At 45.4% G+C, this 19,093-nt stretch overlaps 1 protein-coding gene across 2 annotated transcripts in view; it reads left to right on the top strand.

The window, feature by feature from the left end:
* Tbc1d10a (TBC1 domain family member 10A) overlaps positions 1 to 19,093 on the top strand; it is a 32,648-nt gene that overhangs the window by 5,092 nt on the left and 8,463 nt on the right. For both annotated transcript variants that reach the window (XM_076865428.2, XM_076865419.2), the window contains exon 2: positions 15,172 to 15,271. In XM_076865428.2, the coding sequence (XP_076721543.2) occupies positions 15,172 to 15,271 (100 nt within the window). The remainder of the gene's footprint in view (positions 1 to 15,171; positions 15,272 to 19,093) is intronic.

Genomic DNA, 19,093 nt, shown 5'->3' with positions numbered 1-19,093 from the left:
CTGGCTTTGCAGGATTGTTGTAAAGTTTAAATGCACTAATGACAAAAGCCTGGCACAGAGTAGGTGATCAGTGAATGTTTTTCCCCCTCTTAAACCCTGGAGTATTAATTAGTGGTCTGTCTTTCCATTTTCTACTTCCTATCTCTGGCCATGATGGTGAATGAGGCCCGCCCCTATGGACAGGGATAAACACTAACCTAGTTAACCCCTCACTTCCCCTAAGAAGGGGTGATTACCCATTTCTATGGATGAGCACACTGAAGACCTGAAAAGAAAATGCCCAAAGTTTGCCAGCTGATAAATAGCAGAACTAGGACCAGAACTTGCTTCTTGACACTGAATCCAGTGACTAAATCTTGCTAACTTTGTAGCAGGCAGGGTGCTGGATCCTCATGATCCCTGAGGCCCCACACCCAGGGCAGGAGTTAGCAGAAACCTGGCTACCTCCCCATCCCAATGTGGAGGGCAAGACAGGTTTTAGTACAGTGAAAGCTCATGGCTCTTCAAGCAGGAGAAAGGCCTGGAGAGAAGGATCCTTGGGGAATCCCTGGAAGTGTGGCTTAGCCCTTCCATAAACCAGAGTCTACATGGTATTAGTGTTGACTCCAGAGTGCTACAAATGGCAATCTGATTTTGATATCCAATCTGTACCTTTTGGAAGAGGTATTTGTAGTGTTTGTAGGCAAGGCAGGAATTGTGTTCTTGTACCTGTGAGGAATCTGAAGCTGGGAGAACCCTTGCATTAGTTCACAGTGGAGACAGACCAAAGAGAGATCCCAGGTGTTTGACTCTCAGTCCACTACTTCTCTAGCTATATGGCACTGCCCACTCTTACTGGCCTATTGAGTCTCCAAGCCCAGGATGCATTGTCCACCAGACCAGGACCCTCCACCATTCATCTGCAGTCATGTCCTAGTTGATCACTTTCTTTATGCTCCTGGCAGCACATCTGATGGAGAGATGGTCTCCTTTAGCTGATTAATTTGCCCTTGGCAAATCTGCTACTATTCTGGTTCAAGGGACCTTCCCTGGCAGGGAGAAAACTGTCCTGGATGTCCCACTGGCAAACCAATACTCCTGATACTTAGCCTGCTTTAGAAGCCCCCTATCTAGGATTTGGGGGTAGCTGCCCACTTTGTCTTTCTGTCTGATCTTCCCCTTCCCCATCTTTCTTACCTCGACCCCAGCCTATTCCATTCTATGCCCTGTCTAGCTTCTCAGAGGCTGTCGCAGCCTAGCTCTTTGCTCCTCTTTAGGTAGGAAAGTAGGTAACAGACACAACAGCCTGAGAAAGCAAGCCAAAGTTTACTTTTGCTGGCTTAGCCATGAGCCAGTGAGCTTACCTACCAAACATTTTTTGAGCACCTACTTTGCCAGACCCTGTGACTAGAACAAGGAATACAGAATTGAACAAGATGTCTCTATCTTTTTGCCCTCAAGGAGTTCACAGATTGGTTGGAAAACAGAACCACAAACAAATCTTTACAATATTGAGTGATAGAGGCTGTAATTGAAGTGTGTGGTTGTTCTGGGAGTATATAAGAGGAAGCAGCCTGTTCCACCCAAAGGAGCCTAGAAAGAAGTGGCATTTGATCCAAGACTCAGAAGGGACAAGCCAGGGCAGTCCATTGGGTGAGAGGGAACGCATGTGCAGCGTTCCCCTCAAAAGTCAACAGTTTGAGAATTGTAGATACACTAAGAGCAGAGGTGATAAGAACAGGCAGGAGAACAGAAGTAAGGGCTAGGAAAGGAAGATGGGTTGACAAGGCTAGTCTTGGATGTCAGACTGAGGCCTCTTGTTTCAGAAAGGTTAGTCTAGGTCTGGTGTGGAAGATGGCAAAAATCTGCATCACAAGTAGTAAGACCTGTTGGGAGAATCCATGATAGGCCAAGAGCTCTAGTGAGACCTGGAAGAGGTCTGGAGCCATGAGGAGGAAGGGCTGGCAAATCATTAAGGCTTGGTGTTTAACTGGCTGCATGGACTGGAGAGGTGGGAAGTCCTTCCACAGAGCCCATCCTAGCATCTTCTGGCTACAGGGAGGCAAGGCCGCACCTTACTCTGCAGTGGGCAGTGGGCTGCTGCTGACTTCATTTTGGCATAGCACTGGACTCCCCAAGGTACCTGATCTGGCTGGCATGTCCAGGGCAAATCAAGGGACTCTTTGTCTCCCTTCAAGCAGGAGAGCAGGTTGGCTGACCTGGTTGGAGAGGGAGTTGGGTGAGTACTGACCTTTGTGGTCTCTGCCTGATAAACATATTGGATGGCAAGGAAAGCTCCAAGGAGTGCCAGGCTCCTCTCCAAGGAGAGAGGAATGAGGCCCAAGGACAGGGAAAACAACCTTAGGATGTGTGGCAGTTGGTTTGGGCCTTTGGACATAGCATAAACTGGTCAATGGGAGGCAGATGATAGCTGAGGCCTGGCTTGAACTCACCTAGTATCTTTTTTTTTTTTTTTTTTTTAAATATTTTTCCCCTAGTTGTTGATAGATCTTTATTTTATTTATTTATACATGGTGCTGAGAATTGAACCCAGTGCCTCACACATGCAAGGCAAGGGCGCCACTGCTGAGCCACAGTTCCAGGCCAAATCTAGTATCTTTATCTGTTCATGGAGCTGGTGCCTTGATTGAGATAGTGGAAACAAGTCCCACACCTTTGAGAAGGCAAACTCTTTATCACTTAGGGGTACCACCAGAGCTGATGGCCGTATAGCCTTTCTTCCCCTTCCTTGAGCCTTAAGACCTCAGACCAGTTCCAAGCTTATATCTTGGAGATGAGAGATTCTAGCTAGAAATGTCGATTCAGGCTGATGTGTGGGGAAATTCTGTGAATCAGGCATAGGGTTCCAGTCCCAGCTTTCCCACTGACTCTTGTGGTTTGTGACGTATGCTCATCTTCTCATCCAACCCCTTAGCCCTCACTTTGTGTACAGTCCTGTGCCAGGCTCAGGGTAGACATTGGTCCTGCCCTCACAGGACTTACAGCCTAGCAGGTAATTCAGACATTAAATCAGTAATTACAGGTGTGGCTGTGTACAGAGGGCTGTGAGGATCAAACATAATAACTGGGTTAGGAACATAGTGTGAACAAAGACTGCTGTACAGGGATTAGGAGACCCAAGTCCTCGGCCTCACTGACCCCCTAACTAGGTGTGTGACCTTGAGAAGCTTGCTTAATCTTTCTAAACCTCAGTTTCCTTCTCATATAAAATAAGGCCATTCTACTGGCATGATGTGGAAGAACATTCTGAGACTGACCTTAAAGTATAGAAAAGTGCTTTGAAAGGTTCTTTATGTGGTAGTTTTTCTACTGCAAGGGGTCATTGTGGCACATCATATAGAAGCCAGTGCTTCCAGCATATTGTGTTCCCCTGTGAGTAGACCCCTCTTTTTTTTTTTTTTGCAGGACCAGTGGCCCTCACATTTTGGGAAGTAAAAACAGATTGAAGGATACTTTGATTTGCCTGGCTCTTTAATCCATAATGCACTTTCATTCTCCTATTACTTTGTTGTAACCCTTATAGGAGCAATGGGAAATTGGTAGACTAAGGTTTTTTTGTTTTGTTTTACCTTGTTAACAGGTAAGGAAACCAAGACTGAATAAGTAATGAAATGGACTTGGAATCTTGGATTCTTCCAGTTTTCCATCTCACCAGAGCTGTGGCTGTATAGCCTTTCTTCCCCTTCCTTGAGCCTTAAGACCTCAGAGCAGTTCCAAGCTTATATACTTCTTTTTTTTTAAACATTTTTTTATAGCTGTAGATGGACAGCATATCTTTATTTTATTTGTTTATTTTTATGTGGTGCTAAGGCTCGAACCCAGTATCTCACACATGCTAGCAAGTGCTCTTCCACTGAGCTACAGCCCCAGCCCTTGATACTTCTCTTAACAGGCTTCTTGGGTTGTTTCTGTCTGAGTTGTTATGAGAGATGGCACAACTCCTGACCCAGGTCTGCCCACACAGCCCCTCACATGTACTCTAAGGTGAGGTGCGAACAGCTGGGTCATAAGGGGCCCAGTGTGGGAGTGTAAGTGTAGGGAACTCTTGCTCTTCCTCAGTGTACTCTGGGCCCTGGATGCTCTGTGTTCAAAGCAGTCCTTCCTGGCCGGCCACTTTAGGAGGATGCTACTTGTTTCCCTACCCTCTCTATCTTCACTTTATAAGAAAGGACAGCCTAAACTGGCCTGGGAGAGCCTAGGTTCAAGACACCAGCAAATTCAGCTTCAAGTTCTGGCTATGACCCTTCCTAGGCATGTGACTGTTCTGAGTCTGTAAATGGGCCATTGATGGCATTGGTGGAGGGTGGGGGGCATTAAAAGGATTAAGGGAGATGGTGTTGGGAAAGCATCCAGCACATAGTCTGCCATAGTGTAAGTGCTCTGTGTCTGTGGTACATGGTAGCTTTCATACTTCAAGTGTGTATTACCCTCTGAGATTTCACTTCAGGCCTTTGGTGTAATTGTGAGGAAGCAAGGCAGCATGGGAGTGAAAATCTGGCTTCCCCCACCCATTCTTGGGGTTGACGCAGGAGCCAGTCCCTCTCAGTTTGTAGTGAAGACTTGGGCTTGCCAGGGCAGGCTGGGAATTCCCCCATCAGTTCCTCATTGAGACATTTGAAGCAGGGCCCTCAGCCAACCCTGACTCTGAGGGCCTGCTCTTCCCTCTCCTTGACTTTTAATGAGAAAGCAGAAGTGAGACAGAGGTGGGCCTCGTGAGAGCTTCAACCCAGCATATGACTAAAGGACTGCCCGGAGCCTTTGCCCTCCTGGGTTGGGGCAGTCACCTGGGAAAGAGTCTAAGCTTGCTTCATAATTACCACTGCCATCCTCCTGCATGCCTTGTAGACCTTCCTGCTGTACTTCTGTCCTGCCTCTGAGTGGCTCCCTCTGGCTTTCCAGCATTGTCCTGACAATGCCATTTCACAGAGGAACCTGTATGGTGGATCAGGCTTTCAACTACCTCACTTCATTTAATTCTCTGATATGTAGTTGTCATTATAATCCCCATTTTACAGAAGCATAAACCAAGAGGCAATATGACTTGCTAAGCATCACCCAGCTTGTGACTTTGAGTCCATTGAACTCCAAGCTCTTGGAACAAGGCTTGTGTGCACTGAGCTGAGCAGACAGCATCCAAGACTGTAGTTGGGTGACATAGCAGGAGAAGAGGAAGGCCTGGATTCACTTCCCAGTGCCATCCCCTGCTTGCTGTGGACCTTGGATAGTTACTGGCTTACCTGAGTTTTCCCATCTATAAAAGGGGTTTGATAATTAGAGGACCTATCTCATGGGCTTGGTGCCAGGATTGAATGAAATCATGTAAATTAAGTGCTAAGTAGTGTCTGGTGCATAGCAAGTGTCTGGTGTTGTAACAGACCTTCAGTTAAGTTAATTGACTATTAGAATTGTAATGTTGTAAAAGGCCATCATCAAGCAGATGTGTGCAGCTCTGTGCTGGCTTTAGAGGAAGATCTAGACCTGGTATCAGGCCAGAGAGGTAATGCTGTTCATCAGGCTCTTACTGTGCTTGATACTAATGGTTTCCAGGTAGAGTTCATTGCTGAGAACCCTAAAATGAATAGGGCCTGAGCCTCAACACAAATTTATTGAGCACCAGCTAGTTACCTGTTCTAGCAGATAGCACTGTTCTTGACCTGAGACACACTGCAGAAAATGAGTCTGACAAAGCCTCTGCCCTCCAGAATTTCCTGCTTTCTAGGAAGGCACCTCCTTACAGAATGCTTCCTTAGCAAACTGGACAGTTGCGTAGGGAAGCTGTGCCTGCTCTACTGGACTGTCCACATTCCCCAAACAAGCCATTCCCTTTCATATTAACTTGTACTTGCACGTACTGGGCCTACTGCCTGGTGTGTCCTTTTCCCTTTCTTGGCCTGGTCACTTCCTGTCACCCTTCAAACCCCAATTTAAAAGTCAACTCCCCTTTGAAGCATTTCCTAAACATTCCCACCCTCATCCTAGGGACTTCTTGCAGGCTCTTCGTCCCTTTCACTTGCTTCTGTTTTTTTTTTTTTTTTTTTTTAATGGTACCAGGGATTGATCTCAGGGGTACTTAATTACTGAGCTACATCCCTAGCCCTTTTTAAAATTTTGAGACAGGGCCTCACTAAGTCCTTAGGACCCCTCTAAGTTGCTGAGGTTGGCTTTGAACTTGTGATCCTCCTGCCTCAGCCTCCTGAGCCACTGGGATTACAGGCATATGCCATGGTGCCTGGCCTTTCTTTTGTTTCTGGGCTAGCACTTCTGTGCAGACTGGTTATTTACCAATTCATCTATCTCCTTTGCCAGATTGACCTCCTCAAGGGCAGAGACTGCATTTTATTCATCTTTTAGACATTCAAGGCTTAGAGCACAGCTCTAGAGAGGTGTGTATGGAATGTAATGATTGATTGTGCTGTCTCCAGAGCAATTAGGAGAGGCATTGTAGAGATGAGAGGCAGATCTGAATGGGGTCTACTAGGATGAGAGGAACCAAATTAAGAGGCTGGGGACAGGGAGGCTGAAGAAGGGTGGCTCAAGGGGAGGGCTGTGTAGACATGCAAGTAGAGGTGAAAGGAGTGATGTGCAGGAGGGCAGAGAGCCTGGGCCTGAAGCTTTTCTTGGTGAAGGAGGACAGTAGGCAGCCATGAAAGGGTTTAGGCAGAGGTTGGGCTTTGTGCAAGCAGTTGAGACAAGAATAATTTGATAAGATCTGTCAATAAGATCTAGCAGTTTGGAAGGGTGGGTGAAGGGGTCATGTGTGAGTCAGGGTAGCCCCTGGGTGCCTGCAATGAGATTGTGATCCAAGGACCCAGTCACTGGCAAGGAATTTTATGTATGTATGTATGTATTTACTTACTTACTTATTTATTTTTGCAGTACTGGTGATTGATTTCAAGGGTACTTTATCACTGATATCCCTGGCCCTTCAAATTTTATTTTTGAGACAGGGTCTTGCTAAATTTCCCAGACTGGCTTCAAATTTGAAATCCTCCTACCTCAGCTTCTTGATTACAGGCATGCACCCAACACTGGCAGGGAATTTAATGCACCACTCTGCTGGCAGAAGTTGAGGTTTGGGGAAGGGATATTTTCTGTGGAGAACAGTCTCCATAGCTTTCTGTGTGTGTCAGTGAGGTCTGCTGTGGTCTGTTCCCTTCCCTATCTGAGCAAGGCAGAGGAGGAGGGATGCCTTGCTTTTTGGGGCCAACAAAACTGATGACTAAGGAGACCATTTTTTTTTTTTGTATCTCACACAGAGCAGGGTGGAGCTGAGCAGAGTGCTGAGGGCACTCTGCCCAGGGCACCAAGGCCAGTGAAGGGTGGAGAAAGCCTGTTTACCACTGTGCACTGACCCAGAACCGGAAGGAGCAGAGCCAGGGAATGCCTCATGGGAAAGAGAGGCAGGCCCAGCACTCCTCTGCACTAGGAGCAAGGAAAGAAAAGCAGGTCAGACTCTCACCCAAACAAGGACCTGTTGATGGCCAGCCAGATCCAAGGCAGGTGGTCAGACAGCTACAGACCATCATACTTTCCACACTACTTACAATGTGGTCTTAGGCAAGTCATTTACCCTCTGGGCCACAGGTGCCCCGTTCCCGGCAGCTTTCTAGGGATTGTATAGACTTACTGGGTGATCTCCCAGGCCTGATTGTCAGCTGTTTGCACACCAACAGCCTACCCTCTCCTGCAATCAGGTTTTCTATCATCACATCTTTTGGAATTGGGGTAAAAGCTGTTTATAATTTCAGTTGTTACCATCCATCTCTTGGGGTAATGAATTCTAGAGGCTGTTGTCCAGTGTGTAGATCAGTCTTTTTGTTTATCCTTGTTTCTATATCCAATTCTGGGTATGGAAGAAGACACTCCTTTACCTTCATTGCCTCTGGTTCTGTGATTGGTTGTCTCTGCACATCCACTTCCCACACTTTTGTGGGACTTCCTCTGGTGGTCTCTTCTTCATCCTGGAGACTCAAACATGAAAGTCTCCTGTTATATCCTTTACTCCTGCCCTTCTCAGTTCCAAGGGTAGAGAAGAAGAGGGAAGCTCTGTTGTGTGCAGGTCACTTAGTATCTATTGGATAGGTTAGTGCTCAGGTAGCAACCTCCACTTCCAGGCTATGTAACCATGGGCAGATTATTCAACCATGCTTAATGTTAGTCTATTGACTGGAGATAAAAAAAAAAAAAAAAGCTACTTCCTCAGGGAGTTATGTGTCCATGTGGTGCTTGGCAGAGTTAGTACATGGCGAGTGCTCAAATTGTGTCAGTTCTTATTGCCTCATGCCATCTTTACCACTGCTCTCCAAGGAGATGGCATGGCCCATGGGTTATAAATGAGGAACTGAAAGCTCAAAGAATGGAGAAACCCTTCCCCATTTCACATAGCTATACAGTGGCAGAGCTGAGATGACAAGACGGGAATTGTTTTATTTATTTTTTGCATTACAATTCTTATTACAAACATATATACCACTTTTTCTCATATCTGTTTTTATATAAAGTATGTTGACGCCCAATTTGTGTCTTCATACATGTACTTTGGATAATGATGTCTATCACGTTCCACAATCCTTGCTAATCCCCTGCCTCCTCCCTTCCCCTCCCACCCCGAGAAGACAGGAATTATAGTTTGTATGTAAATTACACAATCTTTTGTAGCCTCAATTGCTTCCTAGGTAAAATGGGGATAACCCTGCCCTGTCTACCCCAAGACCTATGTATGGGGACCAGTCAGATTAGAAAAGGGATGTGAAAGTTCTAGCTAAACTGCATCAGTTGCCTAATAGCTACCACTTACTGGCCACCCAGTAGGCCTGACCAACAATACATTTATTTCTCACTGAAGTTTTATGAATATGTGGTGTGCATTATGGTCCCATTAAAGATGAGGCTTAGGAGTTCAAGTGTTTGTCTTTAGTCTCCTGTTAGTAGATGGAAGAACTGGAATAGGTACCTCTGTCGGTTGACTTCAAAGTCCCTGCTCTGTTTATTCTCCCTCATGTCCCACTTTGTCTTCTTGATAAATGAGATGATAAGATCAACTGTGGTCTGTGACCTCAGGGTTTCTGCTTGGACTGTGTTTCTCTTCTTTTGGGCAGACTCAGGGAATAAAGTGAAGTTTGTTTCTTTTTCTTCTTTCCTTTTTTTTTTAATACTGACGATTGAACCCAGGGATGTTTTACCACAGATACACATGCCCAGCTCTTTTTATTTTTTTAATTTTGAGATAGAGTCTCACTACATCTCACTAAGATGCTGAGGCTGACCTCAAACTTGCGATCCTCCCGTCCTCCTGCCTCAGCCTCCTGAGTTGCTGGGATTATAGTTCTGTGCTACCATGCCTGGCCAGGAGTGAGGTTTGGAGAAGGGGTTTAGATTAGTTCCTTGGGTTTACCTTTCATCCTAGGATAGAGGGGTCCTGGGCATGGGTACCACTTCTACTGAGTCTGCCAAGCCAGGAGGTTGAGAAATGATGTCTAGGAGTACAAACGAAGAAAAAGCCCCAGTTTTGGGAATGAGTCTTGTGCTTCTGAGGTTTTGGAAGCCTTCAGCCTCTGGGTTTTGGGAGAAGGCTAGGGACTTGGAAGCCTACAGAGAATGAGGTCTGTGAAGTGTTACTGACACCTTGGGCTGTTGTATAGCACAGCATGGCTAAGCCTAGCTCAGTCTGGGAGCCTGATGGGATCTGTAGTCAGCTGCCACCTTTGTCTTCTCTGACTGAGCCTTTTCTACTCAGGAGACAGGGCTACTGACAAATGGCAGATTGCCCAGGCTTACCATCTCTGAGGTTGGGCTTGTAAAATGCCATCTGGCATATTGGCCTCTGAGCATTGCTAGACATGGACAGACCACTCACTGGGGCAGTCAGAACTGAAGGAGGGGGTTAAACTGCTTCAAGGAATAGGGAGCCAGATCCAGTCACACAGCAGCATCTGGAGAGGGCCTAATTGCCTCATAGCCTTCCCAGGGGAATTAGAGGCAACACACAAGTCACTGTGGCAGAGGAGAAGATCTTGTTCTTTGATTTATTAGATTTGTGACTTTGCCCAAGTTGTACAACCTCTCTGATTGAGTCAAGTCTCTCATTGGCCAAACAGAAATGGTCTGTGAGGACTTCTCTTTACATGGCATTAGAGGGATAAATAAAATTGCTGTATGCAGAAATGGTTTGTGGACCAGAATGCAGTACAGGTGGAAGTAATGATGTCATGGAGAAAACCACTTAGGCATCTGTTGAACACCTGTGAGGGGTGTGGTGGGAGTTATTGAAGAAGTTCAAGACCCAGTTGAGGAGAGGCAATGCTGAGCAATGGGCAAATTATAATGAACTGTTCATTTCAGACTTCATGTTTTAATTTATTCATGAACTGGTGCTAAAGTCAGTTTTACAGAATTGTGACCAGCATTTAATAAAAGAAGAAAAAAGAAGTAAAAACAGAATAGAATAATATAAAATTGAACTGAAAATATCAGTGTGCATTGGTACATGTAAAGGTAACTTGTTTCATGAAACATATTTAAGTTATATATGTGTGTATACACTCAGTATGAAATGTATTTCAGTTTAAAAAGTACGAGAAATGGTGTTCTAAGCCAGGATAAAGGTCTCCAGATTGGAGGGCAGGTAATGACATCTGGGCTGGCAGGTGTGCTGGCTGTGTAGGGGCTGGGGGTTTGGCTTGTAGGGGTGGAAGAGCATAACAAGGGTCAACAGCATAGACTGTGGAGTCAGAGAGGCCTGGGTTTGGTTCCAGCTCTTCCCCTTACAGCTACATGGTCTTCAGCAAGGCACTTTGACCTTACTAAGTCTTGGATTCTACTGTGAAATGGGGAGAATATTAAGCTAAGGGTTAATATGAAATGTACATGTGATAAATGTACATAAAGCACTGAGAAAGAAATTAGTAAGTAGTAAATGGTGTATGAATGGTAACTACTATTGCTGATGTTTGTTGTAATTGGGTTTTTTAATGGTACATTGGTCCCTGAAGAAGTACTGTATCTTGGAGAGGGATGAAGAAGAAAGGAATGAGTAGGTGACAAGGGATAAACATTGTGTGGCCTCAGGAGGGGATGTTGAGATTGTAAGTAGAAAATACCAGGACAATTTTGTCATAACACGGGGGAGAAAGTTTTAGTGTAGAAACTGTTCAACAATTGGGTGGCTTCCTCTGGAGATAATAAGGCCCTATCCCTGCCAGAATTCCAGTAGAGGCTGGGCCCAAGAGACTGTTTCAGTAGGCTCTTTTGTTGCAGAAACTTCCTCAGGCCACCAAGAGGGGTTTGCTGGAGGGTGAGTGAGGTCCTGATCTGAGGCATACCCCATGGACCATTTGGTTTCTTTCTTTTTTGTTTCCATTTTTTGTTTTATTTTTATGTACATCTTAACCACTTGGTTTCTTAATATGAAGTCAACTTTTCTCTCACCAGAAATTGGCTCATGCCCTCTGTCTGCCGTCAGGAGGATGCCACCTCAGGGCCTTTACACCATTAAGCTTTTTGCAGGGACCCCCCTTCCACCCCCAATCCCACCCAATTGACTCTAGGTTCTTCTCACAGCCCCTTTCTGGGCATTCTTTGAAAGTCAATTCATAATGCAGCCTGTCTAAGCATATAGGGAAAATGAGGCTCAGAGTAAGGAGGAGACTCGATTGTGTAAAAAGTATTCCTGTATCAGACAGCAGTTGTACCAGGTGCTTTCTGGAATCCTGACTTATTTGATAAAAGGATATGTGAACCTTCAGGTTTTTTTTTTTTTTTTTTAATGGATAGTCTGCAAATACTCAGGAACATATCCTGTACAGAAAGAGACATCTGCCTGCCATTAGAGAGTGTGCTGAGTGGCCAGGTGTGGTGGCACATGCTTATAATCCCAGCAACTAAGAAGGCTGAAACAGAAGAATCACAAGTTTAAGGCCAATCTGGCAACTTTTAAACTCTGTCTCAAAAACAAAATAAAAAGAGCTGGAGATATAGCCAATGGTAAAGTGCCTCTGGATTACATTCTTAGTACCACACATGGACACAAAAAGAGAGTGTGCTGAGTGCTGAATACACCCAGACCTCAAGTGTCTTCCTTCTCACCATTCCTAGGTAGATTAAACTCCTCTGTTGTAGAGGCCATTTAAATGACCATATTTCCTCAAATTTAAGGTTTTAAAAATTAAAACATCACCAGGCATGGCTGGGCATGGTTGGGCATGCCTGTAATTCCAGCAGCTCAGGAGGCTGAGGCAGGAGGATTGCAATTAAAAGCCAGCCTTAGCAACTTACTGAGGCCCTAAGCAACTTAGGGAGACCTTGTCTCAAAATTTAGAAAAATAAAAAGAGCTGAAAATGTGGTTCAAGTTAAATGCCACTGTGTTCAATCCTTAGTACCCGCCTCCCTGCCAAAAAAAAAAAAAAAAGAAAGAAAAAATTAAAATATCTTTTGATTGATATGTTTATTTGTTTTGGTACTGGGGATTGAACTCAAGGCACTTTACCACTTTCCAGGATCTTGCTAAGTTGTTGATGCTGACCTCAAACTTATCATTCTCTGCCTTAGCCTCTCAAATCTCTGGGATTACAGGTGTGTGTCACTTTGCCCAGCTGACATGTATATTTAAAGCAGTGGAAGTTTTTATTGTTTATCCCTGAGAAGGTCTTACCAAATGATCAGCTAAATCGTGTATCTTAAAATCAGAGGTATCTTAGAATCCAGGAAATATGGTCATTTGTTTTGTACCCTTTTGAAATTCCGGTTTGAGGTTTGAAATTGAGGCTTTGAAACTGTCAGAGCTGTTATCTGACATCAGTTAAAAGAACTCTTAGTATGTTCCTCTGTGTATCTATAGTTGAGAGAATGGGTATCTTGGAAGCCTTGCAATGAGATTTTTGCCACCAAAGTCAGACTCCAGGAATAAGGTATCAAATGGGTATATATTTAATCATGTGGGAATTCTTTGAAACTGATACTCTCGGATAAAAGTCTTGCCCACTCTGAGCCTCAGTTTCCTCATCTGTGCAACAGGGAGACTGGATCTGATGTTATCTATATCCATAACGGCCAGAACTTCCTGTTGACTCTTTGAGTGCTTCTTCAGTTAACTTGCTGGCTTATCTCCTGACTTACTGCATAAGCAAGTGCATTATGGGTGGTGGAAGTCACCGTGGCCTGGGGTATGTAGGCCTTTGGTTTCTACTCTCTGGGGTTTGGGGGTTGCTGAAGATGGCATGTCCTTTTGTAAAGTACCTGACCAAAAGATTCAAGAAAGGAAAGGAAAGGAAGAATGTCCTTGTGACCTATTTCTATCTCTAGGTAGTGAGCAGGACAGCAGTTCAAGCTGTGTCACTGTATCCAGGGTCCCTGTTTGTCCTAGGCTATAGTCCCTCCTCAGTTGTTCAGTTCCAAGACTGCTCTCAGGCTCCAGCAGTTCCCCAGATGAAGTGCACTGAAGAGGAGGACTTGCCCTTTTGTGTCCCAGAGGCCTCCGCTCTGCCAGGGCCCCTCCTTCTGCTCTTCCAACCAGTAAAAGTCACAGCAGCACATTTCCTTCCGGTAGAGAGAGAAGTAGAGACTCTAAGCCTGGGCCAGGCCCTAGCCCCACCACATCCTGTTCCTGAGAGCTGGTCTCCTTTGAGTGCCTCCTACCCTGTGCTCATTTCTGAATAGTCAGGCAAAACTGAGTGCCAGCCAGCTCTGGGCTAGGATCTGTCTTAGAAATGAGTCCCACTTTTCCCACTGGTTTGCTGTTTGGCTTTGAGTAAGTTACCTTCCTGGGTATCTTACCTCTTTGAGCCTCTGTTTCTTATCTCATTAATATTTCATTTTCTTAACATAGTCAAGTACTTTCTTAATTGAAAAATGTTTTAAAAGTACAACAAAGAAATGTAAAATATCTGTAATCCACTACTTAAAAAAATAAGAAAACAGTGTGTTATGTGTGAGTAAGAGATGCATACATATATTTTGTGTTCTTCTTTGTTTGCTTTCCAACTATTAGTCTCAAGGCTAGATAGGAAATATATGTAGAATACATAGACTACAGATATTAGTTTCCTTCTTGTCTTTGTCCCTCAGAGTTGTGTAAACACTTTTTTTGGAAGGGGGTAAGTACTGGGGATCGAATTACTCAATTCAGGGGCACTCAATTACTGAGCCACATCCCAGCCCTATTGTATTTTATTTAGAGACAGGATCTCACTGAGTTACTTAGTGCCTCACTTTTGCTGAGACTGGCTTTGAACTCATGATTCTCCTATCTCATTCTCCAGAGCTGCTGGGATTATATGTGTGTGCCACCTTGCCTGGCTTCTGTGAACTCTTTTGAGTTCCTAAGACTCACTCCTTGGAGGAAGCCAACTCAGTTGATGCACCTCTGGCTAAGCCAGGGATTTCCACCCAGCTTACCTTCATCTGCTTTGGTGCTGTTCTGCCTGCCTGGGTGGATCTCAGTGCTCACTAGAGTGTCTCCACAGAAGTCAAGAGTTTGTTCTAGTCATGGGCACACATCTTCTTAGCCCACCCAAGGCCCTGGCCCTAGGTCAGTACTGGCACAGTTGTGTTAGCTGCTCAGTTGATACGTGTTGTACAAATATAAATGATGTTGTTTGAAAGGGCTTTGAAGTATAATATGAAGATTTTAATAGGAGAGACAACTTGGAGAGCATTCCTGCCAAGGGATTAGTAGTATGAGTAAAGGATAAGAGGTGGGAAAAGGCAAGGGTGTAATTGGGGAAACTCTGAGTAACTGGTTCAGGTGAAGAGGTAAGCATATTTCTGTACTTGTTTGACTAGTTTTTGTGTCCAACTCTGCTCCTAGCACACAGGCCTTCTGAAGAGCCTTATTTATATTTACTGAGGCAGGCCCAAGACAGGAATGCTTGGCTTTGATGTACAGATGTACATATTTAGCCTCTGCCTCAGAGAGGCATGGTGACCCCTTGCCCTTTGATACATTTAGGGAGTAGCCATTTGTACCTGGTTTCTCTCTGGCCTCTGTCTTTCACGGAGTGGGGCACCATTCCCTCTCCTGTGCAATGGAGCATTCATGAGTTCACGGTCCTGAAGGGAAGTTCAGGGATGAAGGCCAGGGAGGATTCAGGTCTGGCCAGGCTGGTGTCTGGGGCTGAAGCCAGGGCCTTTGCTTCTCTTGGCACATCTGATGGGTGCTGCCCTCTGCTCCACAGGCTGGAGGAAGTCCCCCTGGAGGTGCTGAGGCAGAGGGAGTCTAAGTGGCTGGACATGCTCAACAACTGGGACAAATGGATGGCCAAGAAGCACAAAAAGGTGAGGGGCCTGACCTCGGGCCTTGGGCTGGGAATTGGTAGTCTGAGGAGGAAAAGGAGGAAGAGGGAGGAATATCATCAGCTTAGGAAAGCAGGGGCTCTCCAACTACCAGGCTGCCTTCTTCCATCAGCCAAACAGGGAACATAAGCTGGCTGGCGAACAGAGGGAAGGTTGGGCCCTGGTAGATGATTTCAGAATCAAAGAACTTTGTCCTGGAGTTAAACTTCAAAGTTGCTTGTAGCCAATAGCACTTATGGGCAGCTTTGCTCTAAGTGCAGTGAAAAGGCCTAACATGCTTAGCAAATCAGAATTTATAATCCTAATAACAGCTAACTTGTAGGGATTGTTGGCAAAGTGCTGAACACTTGACCCTAAAAATCCTTTCACTACCCCATCAGGTTGGTAATAGTGGCAGGATCTGCACTGATGGATGACCTACAGAATCAAGATTTGAACCAGGAAGTATAACTTTAGCACCTGCCATCTTAACCACTACAGGAAAGGCTTCTTCACACTTTACGTCAACTTGTTGATTTCCCTTTTGTCTCCTGGACAAAGCAAAAAGAAAGTACTCACAATTTACAAAATCTTATAAAAATGAAAACTACTTGGAGTCTTTTTCTAGTCAGGCTATCCTTAGGCACTCTCTCTTACTCTGTGGGAATACACTTGCATTCTACTCTGAAGTTTGTGTGTGTCAATGTCCTCAGCAGGACCTAGTTATTCCCTGGCCTAAAGGAGACCTGCTGAGACACTTATGGCTACAGTGTCTCTACTTACAAGTTGCCAGTCCACAGTGATCCCTGTGTTGTCTGCTGACACACTGATCTAGTATCACTGGCTCAGTGGACTAGTGGAAAGCTCAGGACTAAGTCAGGGATAGGCTTGGGCCCAATCTCATGCCTTTCCACTTTTCATGCCCATGCCTAGTTGTATAACTTTGGGTAAGTCCCTTCACTCTTTGAGCCTCAGTTTCCCTGGTCAAGTGAGAGAGAGAGAGAATTTTGTTGTGAGGGTCCTATAAGGTGGTGCTTCATAAGACTATAAAGCCCTGAATTATGGTTTGAGAGGCTGTGTGGACCTGGGTTCTTTACTGCTAATCTACATGGAGCACTCATTTTTGACTTATAAGAACATCTCTTTCAAATGTCAGTTTCTCTAAAAAAAAATTTTTTTTTCCAATACTGGACATTGAACCCGAGACCTCATGCATGTTCTACCTCTGGGCTCCATTCCCAACCTTATTTTTGAGACAGGGTCTTACTAAATTGTCAACCCCGACCCTTAAACTTGTGATCCTTCTGCCTCAGGCCCCTAAATAGTTGGGATTTCAGACATGCACCTTTTTGCCTAGCTATTAAGATATTTATATTTCCTCAACTGTTTCCTGCCTGACTTTATGATATGTTTTCCTTCCTCATCCTTCCTCAGGCCTTTTCCTGAGCTATAGCTTGTTCTCCAGCTGTCTGTTGTGGTAACAGACTGCTCTTGTGAGCATCATGACTCCTCTTCCTCACTGCCTGCAGGAATCATGGCTCTGGCTTTCTCTCCCTGGCATCCTTTGCAAACAGGGAGTCCTGAGGGAACCCTTAGGGAGTTTTCTCAGCAGGACCATTCAGCAGTCTTCTTTTTGCTCTTTGCTTCCCTGGCACTGTGTTTAGAGCCCCAGGGCTGCTCATGCCCAGTAGAAGATTCCGCAGGCCTGCTTTAATCCACCATACCTGGAGGCCATAACCCACTGCTCTGCTTCAGACCAGGACCACTACAGAGTACCCATCTTTCCTCTTTGGCTGTGGTTACCCTGGACAAGCCCTAGGAGCTCTTTCTGCCTGGCTATGGAGGCTGTGATCTCCTTTGGTCAAGAAGTCACAGCAAGGAAAAGACTATACCTGTTTTGGGAAGTGTGCTCAGATCCAACACTCCTCCTAGATGACTCCTGCCAGGAGAGGAGGGTGGCTTCCCTCAGCACCCTCAGCTGTGTCCAGGACAGAAATCTAGACAGACAGGGCTATTGCTAGAATACAGTCTTTCCCCATGGGTCCCTGACTTGGATTTGCTTAAGCAGTGGCCCTGCCCTCCCAGAATTCAGCAGGCAAGGGTGTGGCCTTGCTCAGCTGTCATCAGAGCCCCTCTATCTCAAGGTGTTGCCTAAAAGACTAGTAATCCTTATGCTTTTTGGGAACACTTTCTTGTACTTGTTCCTAACACATCCCTACCATCCTCCCTGAGGCAGGCAGACATAGTGGATGACCATTTCCTTATCTTTGTGCTGAGGAGAGTAAGAGGCTAGATGGAAAAGTCCTGAACACCATCTCCTTTATCCTAGGTTGCACTCTTGGTTTTCCAGCCTTAGCTCCCTACCCTGGGCCTGTCTAAAAGCAGATCCTCTTGGGGAACCTCAGTGGACTGAAAATACTCCAAAGCTCCCGTGGAGTAGGGCACATGTAACAGGGATTTGTGATGATGGAGCTGCCTGCCTCAGGCTGGGCTTAATCAATTTGTGTGGAAGCTTGAGGGATCTGTGACTCTGGGCTGAACAACAGCCAGTCAGTTGCCAAAGCCTGGCCAAAGTGACTTCCTTAAGGTGACCCTTGTCCCACAGCAGCAGGAAACTTCCCAGTCAGGGGCAGTTCCCCTCCACTCCCTTCCTCTCTCCCTTTTCCAGGCAATTCCAGCAGCTCAGTCTTGGCTCTTATGAGCAGCCTGATTCCTATTCCTCACTGCCTGCAGCCTGTCTCCTTCCTGGTTCTTGACTTTCTTTGACCCTTGGAAAGTTTTCTCTTGTTTGTGCTGATCATCAGGAAGGCCAGGTCTTATGTTCTCCCTCTTCTGAGAGTTTCTAGCGGGACTGTTTGAGGGGTTTTCCAGGTGAGGGAAAGTTAGGTGTGAGCTAAGGCCCCAGAGCTTCTGTGTTAAATATCCTTCTGTGATGGAGGGCCAAGAAGAAGCCATTACTTATAGAACATAGATTGTGCGTCAAGCCCCACACTGAGCACATTTGCCCCCTTCTAGTGGAATCCTTTCAGCAAGTCTGAAGTGGTAGGTGACATCATTCAGATCTTAAAGTTGGTAAGAAATGATTGGCCCAAGGCCAGTACAAGACTCAGACCTACATCAGCTATTCTCATGCCCTGTGTACTCAGCTCCTTTATCTCAGGCCAGACTGCTTAGTGTATGGGGCTGAGGGTGTACCCCAGTCTCATGCCAACATCTCATAGTAAGGGCTGCAATCAGAATTTACTCCCAGCCAGCTGCTTCTCTCCTTGTCACTGTCAAGGCCCTCTCTGGAGCTCAGGGTCAAGGAGAGAAGAGAGGGAATTCCTGACCAAAACAATGAGAGAGCCTTCCTTTTGAGTTCTGCTGAGAGTTCTCCAGGCTGACTGTGTCCTGCTGTACAGCTGCTTAAACCAACACCCTTCATGAAAGTGTTTGGACCACACCTTTGGGTGTATTCTGGTTCATCTTGTGAGCAGCCTTTCCTATGGCTGCAACTGTGCCTTGTGTGGTGCAGATCCCTCTCTGGTGACAAACTATGGGTAACTCAAATTGTATGGTTCCATTTTGATTCAGAAGTACAGTAAGCCCTTAGTATTTGTAGGTTCACACCAGTAGATTCAGCCAACCACAAATGGAAAATATGGTTAGGGTTAAATGGTTATATCTACTGAATATGTAGACTTTATTTCCTGAACAATACAATATACTATTTACTTAGTATTTACATTGCACTAGGTATTATAAATGATCTAGAGATGATTTAAAGTATATGGGAGGATGTGCATAGGTTATATACTCCCTTTATATAGGGTACTTTATATATTC

This window comes from Callospermophilus lateralis, chromosome 1 (genome assembly GCF_048772815.1).
Source record: "Callospermophilus lateralis isolate mCalLat2 chromosome 1, mCalLat2.hap1, whole genome shotgun sequence".
In the NCBI taxonomy this organism is placed as follows: Eukaryota; Metazoa; Chordata; class Mammalia; order Rodentia; family Sciuridae; genus Callospermophilus; species Callospermophilus lateralis.
Note: the sequence above shows the minus strand (reverse complement) of the source record. Positions and strands in the feature narration are given on the sequence as shown.